This window comes from Cynara cardunculus (assembly GCF_001531365.2).
Source record: "Cynara cardunculus var. scolymus isolate 2C chromosome LG 3, CcrdV1, whole genome shotgun sequence".
Lineage (NCBI taxonomy): Eukaryota > Viridiplantae > Streptophyta > Magnoliopsida > Asterales > Asteraceae > Cynara > Cynara cardunculus.
In genome coordinates this window covers 10,833,613-10,847,346 of record NC_037530.1, presented here as the reverse complement: position 1 = coordinate 10,847,346, position 13,734 = coordinate 10,833,613, and the positions used below count along the sequence as shown (strand labels likewise).

The 13,734-nt window shown below is 38.6% G+C and overlaps 1 protein-coding gene across 1 annotated transcript; it reads left to right on the top strand.

Moving 5' to 3' along the window:
- Positions 1-3,164: 3,164 nt before the first annotated feature.
- Positions 3,165-9,322, top strand: LOC112509677 (U-box domain-containing protein 14-like). The gene is made up of 4 exons (XM_025114761.1): positions 3,165-3,622; positions 6,849-6,965; positions 7,168-7,578; positions 8,052-9,322. Exons 1-4 carry the CDS (start codon positions 3,350-3,352, stop codon positions 9,123-9,125), a joined length of 1,875 nt encoding a protein of 624 aa, XP_024970529.1. The 5' UTR covers positions 3,165-3,349; the 3' UTR covers positions 9,126-9,322.
- The last annotated feature ends 4,412 nt before the right edge of the window (positions 9,323-13,734 follow it).

The window sequence follows — 13,734 nt, the reverse complement described above, 5'->3', positions numbered from 1 at the left end:
TTGAATTACATTATATGAACGAAATTGGTTTCACCATGAAAATGTTTCGGTTCACATAATTTATTTGCAACAAGACCCGGTTTCACGTTCATGAAACCTGTTTCATTTTTCTTTTCATAATTATTTTCAAAATGCACCGGTTTTATTTTCCTTTTCATCAACAAAATAGATCAACTACACCATCAATGCAACGGTTTCACCATAAAAATGTTTTGGTTCACCTAATTTATTTGCAACATGAACCGGTTTCACGTTCATGAACCGATTTCACGTTCATGAAACCTGTTTCATTTTCCTTTTCATAATTTTTTTCAAAATGCACCGGTTTCATTTTGCTTCTCATAAATAAAAAGGATTAACTACACTATCAATGCAACGGGTTCACCATAAAAATGTTTCGGTTCACCTAATTTCTTTGCAACATGGACCAGTTTCACGTTCATGAAACCTGTTTCATTTTGTGGATTTTTTTGTTTCATCTACGTTTTGATGATTTCATTTTATAATTCAATTGTTTCATCAAGACACGTTTCCTGATTATAACTCATGACAATATATGAAATCCAAATTTTTAAGATTTTAATATAATTAAATATTTAAATGTTATCATTTATACAATTTCCTTTATTACGTTTTCTTAATTAAGATTTATTAATAAGAAAATATTGTAAATGACTGAAATACCCTTATTGATTAAATTTAATTAGAAAAAAAAGAATTTTCTTATTGGTCGAAATTGGTTAACACGGTTTCTTAGAAATGCACGGTTTTCATTTGAACGTGTCCACACACACACACACACACACACACACACACACACACACACACACACATATATATATATATATATATATATATATATTTCCCCACGGATGTGTTTCTTGTGTAGGCCACCGCGGTGCCAGTTTAAATTGCGGTCTTATCAGGGTGTGCATTGCTTTAGAAAGACGACTGTTAGGCTAGTTGTATGGGAAAAATGTTGTATCTGGGTGCCAACTTATGACTAACATATTTAAATGTTTTCCATTAACTGTTTTACACTGGATTGTTTTACACAGAGATTTTCTTACTAGGGGCCGTTTGGTCAAACCCTCATTTTGTTTAAAAAAATATGTATGTCAGGACAACTGCATTTAAGTGATAAAGGAAATAGAAAATTGTGAGATTATTTGTTTTACGGTTTATGCATGAAGCCGCTTGAGGAATATTTGGACGTTTGCTTTGGATCTTTTTGCTATCTGAAAAATCTTTTGTATTAAGATACTAAAAGCAAAACATTTGTGTACCATTTCAGATGATTGTATGGTTTTTGTAAAATGTGACCCAATATGTAATTTCAACATGGTTTGATATATGTAAATTATGTGTTATATGTTATGTGAAAATACAAGCTCTTACAAGACAAGATCAAGAGGGCAAAAGTGAGATAGGTAGGTGAAATTTTGTGTGATATTTTAATTCTTTAATTTAAAATGGATAGTTTAATAATTTACCAATCTTGTTTTATCTCGATTTTATTTTACAAATGGGACAAAAAATATATGTTAAAAGTCCTTCCATTTGCCAATGTAAATGCCACATCAAACATAATACATGTTTTTATTCTATCAAAACAAATTCTTAAAACCAAACAATATAAAGAGTTTCAAACCTTTTTCATGAAAACATTAGTTTTCTAATGCGTTTGGTATGCAGACTATATGGGACAGGACGGGACAAAAAAAATAGTCTCATGTTTGGCATGCCATGGACAAAAAAAACATGGGACAAAGTGTGACTATTTTTAATTTTAGTGGGACAAATCTTGATTTTTTTTGTTCCACCAAAAAAGGTGGAACAACATGGGACTAAAGTTAAAATGACAATATTTTGATTGATTTGTTGTCATTTTACAATTATTATATGATATAAAATAACATTGAACAACATTTAGGGGTAATATGGTATTTTAATAGTTTTATCCCGTCCTGTCCTAGTCGTACCAAACATAGGACATACAATTAGTCCTGTCCCGTCCTGTCCTGTCCCGTCTTTTACCGTCCCGTCCTGTCTTGTCCCATCCGGTCTACGTACCAAACACTACCAAAATGTGTCGGAGCACAGGCGCACCTTGGGTTCACATTTTAACCTCCCCTCCTCTCTTTTCCACAAGTAATAATAGATTTTGATTACCGAATAATAATATGGGGTGTTTGTGATTGTTTATTTAAATTGTTTATTGGTTTATTGCAGTGTGATATCGGTAATAAACACTTTTTAATGTTTGGATGAGAAAAGAAAAAAAAATATTTATACCTGTACCAAACCGGTAATAAAAAGTTTTTGATAAGTTGCTTCTTTCGAATTTATCATATTCAACTTATTAGGTGTGAAAACCAATTTACCTTTTTAACCCTAACCTATCTTATCCTCAGCCTCGAGTGACCAGTGAAATCGACCTTCGACCTTCACCTGCAAAATGGAAATTGACCTTCACCTGTAAGAAATTGGTAAAATTTTAAAGAAGAAACCCTAACCCTAATTCTTTGTGGATTTGCTTCCGGAGTTCCTCAAGTTTCTTCTGTTTAGCCTCATGCTTGCTCCAAACATTTTCTATGTTCCATAGACTACTAGTGTGCCATCCTTTTTTAAAATCAAAATAAAAAACGACCTTCACGATTGAAATCGAAATTGAAATCGACCTCGAACTGCAATCCTGCTTTTGGCCATGATCAAACCCTTGGTCCCTGTTTTTGGCCGACGATGGGGATCTATGCAAATCGATCAGACCCTTGGTCCTGTTTGTGGCTGACGATGAGCATCTCTGCAAATGATCGAACCCTTGATCCCTGTTTTTGGCCGACAATAAGGATGCTCTTATGTTCTTTTTGGTCATTTTACATGTATAAACAAAAATTTTCAAACACTAAAAAATATTATTACGATTTGGTACGTACCACCATAAACTAATTCAAACACTTTTTCTAAAACTCCAATTTCACACTATATAAATTGATAAACTCTTTCAAAAATAATAATTTAAATAAGCTAAATCCCAAACAACCCCATATACCGTTTGGTCGCTATTTCAAGATTTCCCCTAAATCATTGACTAATTCTTTCTTGGCGCCATTGTTGACCCTCCCGCCGTCCTGTTTATCGCTCAAGTTCAACCAAACCGAATCAACCATGAATATACAAAACCCTTTTTAGACTTTTTCTTCATTTTTTTGTAAACCCAGAAAAAGTCTCAGCTTCAATAATTCCAATCAACATCAGTCACCCAATTCTCTTTAATAACGAATTTTTCTTCAATTCTGTACCAAGGGTTTTTCTGAGATATTAATTGTGTGATTTTGGTGGTCTAATTATGGCCGATCAAGAAGGGGGTGATTTGGTGAGTCAACTCGTTGACTTGGTCAGGAAATTTTCAGGTTTACCCGAGTGCAGAAACGCTGTAAGAGTTATGTACGGGAATCTGGTGAGGAGAGTGAAGCTTTTGAGCCCTTTGTTTGAGGAATTGAAAGATAGTGGTGAACAACTCGATGATGATGATGTTCAAGGGTTGCGGTCTTTGAAAACTGCTTTGAATTTGGCTCTGCAGCTTCTCAAATCAGTCAATGAAGGAAGTAAAACCTTTCAGGTACTTTCTTTTTCTTTTTTCTGTTCAAATATATGTGATTGCATTGATCTTTCAAATGGGTTTTGGACTCTGAAGCATGATTAGGTTATTGGGTGTTGTTGAATTGGTCTGTTTGGAAATGGTAAAACAAACTAGAAAGCTTCTTGTTTTATTCTTGTTTTATTGTTCTTTAGGTGTGTATGAGAGCTCTAATTGGAAGTATCAAGATTTAACTAAATGACCTTCAATTCTGTTTTTGATAGGGTTGAAATGCATATACCTTGTTAGTGGCATGTCTTGAACTCAAAGCCACATGTTCAAGGTTCATTAGCATCGGCTGGTCTAAAGGCTGCTCGATGAGTTTCAATTCTAGTCAAGAACCTTGAATAGCATGTTCCCATACGTTACCGTATCTGTTTTTTTTTTTTTTTTCGTGAGGGGTTGGTTCAAGATCATTAGTATCAGTTGGGCTAAAGGCCGCCACCTGAACTTCAACTCTAATCAATAACCTTGAATTTCTACGTTCCTATACATTTCCATTTTGCTATTTGTTCCATGAGGAGTTGAGGCACACCCAATATGTTCTACTTGGAAGTAGGCTCTGGGGGTAAGATGTACGTAGACCTGATATCTACCCAAAAGAGTAGAGCAACTGTTTATGTGAAGATACCCAACTTGTGAAATAATTGCAAAAAGATTTTGGAGTACTGAGTGTTTCATAAAATTCATCAAAAACAATTGAAAGAAATTGAAAGGTAGGGAGGAACTTGAGACCAAAAGGTAAACTATGAAGTGCTTTTGAATAGAACCAAGGCCAGAAAACAGTAAAACAGCAAAAGAGATTACAGAAGTACAGTTTGCATAGGAACATATTAGAACACTAAGGCAAACTAAACATCCCTCTATCTATCTTAGCGCTCTGAAAACATATAAATCGGCTCTCCGACCCTCCCCTATCTCACTGTACTTTCAATCCTTCCAACCTCCTTCCGGTCACGTTATCTGCAGGTACCTACATGTAGTCTGCTACCTAGGTCTTGCGTCTCCGTGGACTCCTATCAGAGGTCATGCCCTCCGAAAAATGTAAAGCCACCATGTCCGACCTCAGCTGTCGATCACACATCCTCCTCGGCCTGCCCAACGCCTGGACTATCATCTTTTCTACCCTCCTCACTGGTGCTGACATCTATCTCCTGTAAATGGTTTTGGTTACTATCGTTAACTCAAAAGTTTTTAGGGTTTGGGTGCCACAAGAACAGTTTAATCAAGAAAATTCAAGATTTAAGAATGGAAACTAGTAATCCCCTCAATGCCACTTGAACTAGAGGTTACTGTAGTTTCTTCATCATTTTTATCATGGTGTTGCAAGGTGTTTTCGGGCGAGGTTTGTGCATCGTCATACAGGTTTCTTGGATTGGATTTATCTCTAAGAAGGCGAGCAAAAGAGGGAGCGAAAGGGGCTAGCCCAAGGTCCAAGGATCCTTTGGAAAAAACCTGTGTTATCAGCTCGCAACGTTGCTGTTCTAATGGAGACGAGGTGAATGTTAGGTTGGAGCAGTAGAGAGTGGCATTGAAAGCAAAAGTTCTACGTATTAGCTATATAAGTATTGATATCTTAGGTGCTATTTCAGTGGAGAGCACAACTGAAGGAGGGGTTGAAGTCAGCATTGGGGACCAAAGGGTACCCTAAAAGGACAGTTTCAAGTATTTAGGATCTATGATTTTGGAGTGAGAGGTTGAGTAAGACGTTGCAGATCGCATAAAGGCAGGAACGTAAAATAGAGGACGATCACAAGAGTATTGTGTAACAAGAAGGTCCTGTTAAAACTGAAGGGAAAATATACACGGTGTGGCAATCAAACTATCTATGTTGTATGAGTTTGAATGTTGGACAATAAAGAAAGCACATGCGAGGAAAAGTGGAAGTTGCAGACACGAGGATGCTGAGATGAACCTACTACGGTGGGACTATGTTGGATGGATCACTGAATGAGGTTTTCTGAGTAGAATTAGGAGTTGTGCCTTTTTTAGATAAATTGAGGGAGGGAAGACTGCGGTGGTTTGGACACGTTCGTAGGAGAATGCAGACGACCCGATAACTATGATGGAGAGGTCAAGGGGGCGAGGAGGCGAAGAAGGCCGAGGAGGATGTGGGATGAGAAGTTGAAGTTGGCATGGAGGCGTTGTTAGTATTTTCGGGGGCATGGCCTAGATTAGGGTAGTTGATTGCTAATAGGACTATTACGTACTGCAGTTTGGTGGTGGTTGGGAGGTATTTGATTGTGAGGGGAGCGTAGGTTAGAAAGGTAGAGGGTGGGTTGGGAGGAGGTTAGAAAGGTAGAGGGTGGGTTGGGAGGAGGTTAGAGAGTCGAAATATAGGTTTGCAGTACTTTATGATAGATATAGGAGGATTCTTTGGAGGGTTAGTTGTGCTTTCCAGCTAAGGGGCCGTTTACCAAACGCTTAACTTGGTAAGCACTTATGAAGTCACATTACCTTACCGGATGAATATGGAAAGAACCAAGAATCTTACCAGGTAAGAGCGAAAGTAACGACCAAGAGTCTGACCCGATAAGTGAGTGCGACGACTCTTACCACAGTTAGCGCTTACCGGGTAATTGTTGCATAGGATACTTTTTTGGTGGACTAAAATCTTACCCGGTAAGTAAGTGACAGTGTTGAATTTTGCCAGTAAGCACTTAGCTAGGTAAGCATTTGGTAAACGACCCCTAAGTATTCTTGGTTTAACTGTCTTTACTGTCGTTGTCATCCCTATCTCGTTGTTTTATCTTTAATTTTTACTTCATTTCAGGCTCTTTGCAATCTTTTCTAATTCCGCCTTGATAAATAATGAGAATAATAAATCAATAAATTAATTTTTAACATTTGTTTTTGCAAAACTAGTTTCTTATAGCTGTGCTTTCTAAATATATTTTGCAAGCTGGGGCGTTGTCGGAAACAGCCTCTCTGTCTCTTGAGGCATAGGGAAGGTCTATGTCCATCTCCCCCTCTCTGCTTCCTGATGCGATATACTGGTTTTGTTTGGTTTGTATCGTTTTCATTAGGGCACAATCGTCGCTAGTTAAATCATCCATTTACCTTAGAACCATTTTGTGTACCTGAGTTGAGGGGCGGCTATTATGAAAAGATAAGGAAACCATGGCTTTCAGTTTTACAGCCCCCATTCCAAAAACATGTGTTGACATTCTTTATTCCAATCAATGATGATTTGTTTTCTGTATCACAGGCACTGCAAATTGATAGAACCTGCGACAAGTTTCGTGTAATAACGACACAAATTGAAGAAGCATTGTGCAAAATTCAATATGATAGACTCGATATACCTGAGGAAGTTCTAGAACAGGTGAGTATGATCTTTAGAGTTCCAATAAAAGAGTTCCAAAATTTCTTATTTTGTACCCATTTTGAACGGTAACCTACTGATCTCGTAAGTTATTACATTTGCTAACGTGGGTTCACCCGAGTTAACTTCTTAGTTTATTTGTAACCTTCTGTCTGACTCTATGCTACCAACAACAATGTCGTCACTAATTATGATCTTTCAGATAATACTTGTGCATCAACAATTTAAACGAGCGGTACAAACAGAATCTCCTGATTTACAGCTTCAGACGGATTTGGCGATTGTGAAAAAGGGAAAGGAACCAGACTTAGAAACGGTTAAAAGACTTTCAGAAAAACTGCACCTTACGACTATCAATGATCTAAGGAGTGAGTCGGTTGCCATTCATGATTTGGTCATATCAACCGTTGGAGATCATGAAAATTTCTTAGAGACTGCGTCATTCCTTCTTAAGAAGATAAACGATTACGTGATGCAAGTAAATCCCGCACATGATAGCCCCGATCGTGAAAAGAGGTTCACGCGGCATCGATCTCCGGTTATTCCCGATGATTTTCGGTGCCCGATATCGCTTGAATTGATGAAAGATCCCGTGATTGTATCTACCGGGCAGGTATGGCTACCACCATTTTGTAACGTGTTTCATAATGGCTTTCGATGATTGAAAGATTTTGAATCCTAAATTTTTTATAGTGTCATCTAGCTTATCAACTACTTCCTCCGTCCCAAAATAAATGTCCAGAATGAAATAGACACAAAGTTTTAGAAATATGTAATTATAACACTTCTTAGTTAACTAAATGACTGATTTTACCCCTAATAATAGGAGTAATGAAGTTTCCCATCTCTAAATTAAGGTAGGGTAGTATTGAAAAGTAGACACTTATTTTTGGACAGAGAAAGTAGTTGTACCAAAAGTGGACACTTATCCGTTAGTTTATCAGCTAGTTTGTCAAACATAGCCTAATCATGTTGATGAGCAGGCTCGTCTCACCTAAAAATCTTTACCACCACTACCATCCCCCTTTCGATACCGTGTTTGAGGTTCATGCCGTTTTCTGATCTCTCTCCTTTACTACTTTACAGACATATGAACGGTCTTGTATTCAAAAATGGCTAGATGCCGGACACAAAACCTGCCCAAAAACTCAGCAGACTTTACTACACACAGCGTTAACGCCCAACTACGTCTTGAAAAGTCTAATCGCTTTGTGGTGTGATAGTAACGGCATCGAGCTGCCAAAATCGCAAGGAAATTCCAAAAACATGAAAGCCGGAAGAACCGGTTCTGAATGCGACCAATCTGCAATTGCCTTATTACTCGAAAAACTCGCAAACGGGAACTCAGACGAGCAACGAGCAGCTGCTGGTGAGCTTCGATTACTAGCAAAAAGGAACACAGATAATCGAATATGCATTGCAGACGCCGGTGCCATTCCGCTCTTAGTCGAATTACTATCTTCCGGTGATAGCCGAACTCAAGAGCATGCCGTCACCGCACTTTTGAACTTATCGATAAACGAAGCGAATAAAGGCATTATCGTGAGCGTTGGAGCCATACCCGATATCGTAGATGTCTTGAAAAATGGAAGCATGGAGGCTCGAGAAAATGCGGCCGCCACCCTTTTCAGCTTGTCGGTGGTGGACGAAAACAAAGTGGCGATCGGTGCTGCCGGTGCCATACTGCCACTGATCGATTTGCTACAAGAAGGTACACCAAGAGGGAAAAAGGACGCGGCCACCGCCATCTTTAACCTTTGTATTTATCAAGGGAACAAGGTTCGAGCGGTTCGTGCAGGAATCGTGGGTCCATTGATGAGATTGGTTAAAGATGCTAGTGACGGAATGATGGACGAGGCTTTAGCGATTCTGGCGATAATTGCGAGCCACCATGAAGGGAAGGCGGCAATCGGCAGAGCGGAGCCGATTCCGATTTTGATCGATGTGGTGGGGACGGGATCGGCACGGAATCGGGAGAACGGAGTGTCGATTTTGTGGTGTGTGTGTGCGGGTGACATGGAGTGTTTGCAGATGATGAAGGAGTTTGGAGCAGAGGAGGTGTTGAAGGAATTGGCGGAGAATGGAACGGATAGAGCCAAGAGGAAAGCTGTAAGCGTGTTGGAACTTCTGCACCGAGTCGAACCAGTGGTTAACCTATAAAACTCGCTCACTCGCTCACTCACTCATATTTACATACACGTATATATATTACTTACATACGATAGATAGGGGCAGGTTTAAATGAGATTGTATTACTGGGATCAACTATTTCATGAATTATTCATAATAAATATTACTTGCACAAATTATCATGCATATTTGTTATTTATGATATTCATAATGAATAGTGGTTTAACCATTTTATTTGTTTAGAGAAGGAAAACAAAAGCATAAGGGTTTGTTGTATAGAAAAACATGGATGATATGTGGTTATGGTGTTGGACTGAAAGTTGATGTAAATCCGAAATATGGTTTGATATTAGAGGTTGCAACCACAGGGACCACAATCTTCATCTGGGAACAGGGAATTCTATCGTCAATAAAAAAATTATCCTCGTCCACACAATTTAGTATCTTCTTTCACACAGAGACACACACACACATATATATATATATATATATATATATAGGGTTGAGTTCACGTGAGACCAAAGGTTTTTCATGAGACCCGTAAGATTAATTTATGTTCATTGATCAACTTTATAAACTAATGATTGTTGGGGTAATCGTAAGGTTTACCAAGTCTCTGTTTACTTTGTAAACATGTTAAATAAAGTCCTATTCTTTAGGATGAGTCCATTTTATCTTAGTTTATTTTGGAGTTTGTTAGGTTGCACGTTCTTTACTTTTCTTTGTATTGTACGGCTATTTAAGCCCATCTAGCTACCAGTTAATAACAAGTCAGTTCATTTCCATATTGCTGTTCTCAGTTGTTTGCTAAAAGCTAGATCAACATTTGGTATCAGAGCCCTAATCTGGAGACCTGACTTCGCAGCCAAAGGAAAAAGAAAGCAGAGTAAAAGAGACGTCCTCAGAGTGATGAATTCAAACGGAAACATCGGGACTTGCCTTCCCAAGTTCGAAGGGGATTATGAGCATTAGAGTCTCTTGATGGAGAATCTCTTACGTTTCAAAGACTACTGGAATGTCATTGAGACTGTCATTCCAGATGATACTGGTACTCCAGCACAGAGGAAGATTATAGAAGACCTAAAGATGAAAGACTTGAAGGCCAAAAATTGTCTATTTGCTTCAATAGATAAAACAATCCTCAAGACTATTTCCAAGAGGGAYACTGCCAAACAACTCTGGGATTCGATGAAGGTGAAGTACCAAGGGAACGCAAGGGTCCAAAAGGCTCAACTGAATAGGCGAAGGAGGTCCTATCGAAATATTGATGATGAAACAAGGTGAGTCGATTTCTGACTATTTTGGCAGGGYCATGATAATTGCTAATGAGAAGAGGAACTATGGTGAGAATATGACAGATGTGAAAATTGTGGAGAAAATTCTTCGGAATTATATCGTTTGCTCAATAGAAGAATCAAACGATATTGATACCTTGTCCGTGGATGCACTTCAAAGTTCACTCCTAGTCCACGAGCAAAAGTTCACGAGAGATAAAGATGGTGAAGAAGAGCAAGCTCTGAAGATTTCGCACGTGGAAAGACAAGGAACTCGAGGAAGAGGGAGAATCTCACCAAGAGGTCGAGGAAGACAAAACTACTACTCACGAGACACCATTGAGTGTTATCAGTGCCACAAATTAGGGCACTTCAGTTATGAGTGCCCTGATTGGAACCGTCAAACGAACTACGTTGAGGAGGAAGATGAGATGCTTTTGATGGCCTATGCAGATATAGGAGAAAAGAAAAAGGAAGATGCATGGTTCCTCGACTCAGGTTGTTCAAACCACATGAGTGGTGACCAAAGATGGTCTTCAGAGCTGGACAAGAGTTATGTCAGCACTGTGAAACTAGGAAATAACTCACACATGAAGGTGGTTGGGAAAGGAAATGTCAAGATCATGATTAATGGCATTAATCATGTCATGATTGATGTATATTATGTTCCAGAATTAAGGAACAACCTTCGCAGTGTTGGTCAATTGCAAGAAAGAGGATTAACAATCTTGATCAAAGAAGGAGCGTGCAAAATATATCGTCCCATCAAAGGTTTGATTATTGAAACTTATATTAGCACTAATCGTATGTTCATATTATTGGAGAAACACAAGCCTAGTCTAAGAAGTTTAAAGAAAAATGTCTTGTCACTCAAGAACAAGACATTATCTCTTTGTGGCACAGACGCTATGGCCACTTGAATTGCACAGCCTTGAAAGCATTGGAATAAAAGAAAATGCTGACGGGTCTACCCAATTTGGGGAAATCAAATGACACATGTAAAGTTTGCATCATGAGCAAACACCATCGTGCTCCTGTTCCATCTAAAAGCCATTGGAGAGGAAAAACGATTTTAGAACTCATACATGCAGACCTGTGTGGCCCTATGAGTCCAGATTCAAATAGCAAGAAAAGGTACATACTTTGCTTCATAGATGATTATAGCAGAAAAACTTGGTTGTATTTTTTGACTAACAAGTCAGAAACCTTACACAACTTCAAGTGTTTTATGAAACAAGTTGAGAAAGAAACAGGCCTATCAATTAAGTGCTTACGCACTGATCGAGGTGGGGAGCTCACCTCAAGAGAATTCAATGAAATGTGTAAAGAAAAAGGAATCAGGAGGCAGCTGACAACACCATACACACCGCAACAGAATGGCGTCACCGAGCGCAAGAATAGAACATCACTAAACATGGTTTGAGCAATGCTTTCAGAAAAGAGGATACCAAAAAGGTTATGGGCAAAGGCTGCTAAGTGGAGCAACCATGTTCTGAATCGATGTCCAAGTGTAGCTTTAAAAGATACCACTCCTGAAGCAGCTTGGAGTGGGAACACTCCATCAGTGTCCCACTTCCAAATATTTGGGTGTCTAGCTTATGTACATGTTCCTAAGGAACATCGTGTCAAAGGGGTATAAGTTGTTTAACCCCAAAACCAAACATATTACAATAAGTAGGGACGTGATCTTTGACGAATACAAGTGCTGGAGTTGGGATGACTCTAATGCTCAAGAAATTGATATGGAGTTGAGTTGGGAAGATGATGAAGGTGATCAAGAAGGTGCTGCTGGAAATGAAAGTGAAGATATCGCTGACCATAGAGAAGAAATTGATGACGCAGATCTGAACGAAGAAGAAAGCAATGAAGAAACCTTAGATCATGGGAGAGTCGACGACTCTAACGTGAGAAGAGGCAGGAGAGAAATACATGCTCCATCATGGATGGAWGATTATGTGACTGGTGATCAACTTGATGATCAAGAAGAAAATATGGCGATGCTGATCTCAACTGATCCTGTATTCTATGAAGACGCTGCGAAAGAAGCTCACTGGATGAARGCAATGGAAGAAGAACTCAAATCCATTGAAAAGAATAAAACATGGAGTYTTGTTGATCTTCCTAAAGGTGCAAAGACAGTAGGGGTCAAATGGATATACAAGACAAAGCTTGAAGCAGATGGTTCATTACAAAAGCACAAGGCGAGACTAGTAGCTAAGGGCTACTCCCAAAAATATGGAATCGACTACTTAGAGGTATACGCCCCCGTTGCAAGGATCGAAACTGTAAGAACCATAGTTGCATTAGCTGACCAACGTGACTGGAAAGTTTTCCAAATGGATGTGAAGTCAGGGTTTCTACATGGATAACTTAAAGAAGACGTCTATGTTCAGCAACCGAAGGGGTTTGAAATTCCAGGAGCTGAAGAGAAAGTGTACAAGCTGCATAAGGCACTTTACGGGTTAAAGAAAGCACCACATGCTTGGTTTAGCAAGATGGAAACTTACTTTATGGCTGAAGGGTTCAAGAAGTGTCCAAATGAGCAAACTTTRTTCACAAAGAGAAACAGTAAAGGTAACTTTCTTATCGTTAGCGTCTATGTTGATGATTTGATTTATACCGGAGATAATATTGAGCTGCTAACATAATTTAAGTCGTCAATGATGAAGTGTTTTGAGATGACGGACATGGGACAAATGAAGTATTTTCTCGATATAGAAGTCACACAAGGTACCCAAGGAAACTTTATATGTCAAAAGCAATATGCGTCTCATGTATTACAACGTTTTGGTATGATGGAAAGTCATCCAGTAACAACACCGATTGTAACTGGTTGTAAACTAAAAAGGATGAAGACGGTGTACCGGTGTGCGATTTACAATACAAGTAAATTGTAGGAAGCCTGGTCTATCTTACCGCCACTCGACCAGATCTGATGTACAGTGTTAGTCTGGTCAGCAGATATATGAGCAGACCTACAGAGCTTCATCTTCAAGTAGTCAAAAGAATTCTCAGGTACTTAAAAGGGACAATGGATTATGGAATTTTGTACAAGAAGAAAAAGACAAAGCTAGTTGGGTTCACCGACTCAGATTATGCCCGGGATACAGATGATAGTGTACCAAACCCTCATAATCCCATATACATAAAATTTATATCATCATACTCATAATACTAAAATAGTATTATTACAAAACAGGGACTAACAAAATGTCTCTTTAATACATATATGAACAAACTATTATCATCATTTATACTTTTCCTTTGCCCTTATCTTGCAAAGTATGCTGACCTGCAAAACAGGTTAGTCCAACAATGAGCGTTAGACCAAAAGGTCTAGTGAGTGTATAAATCTCATACAAACA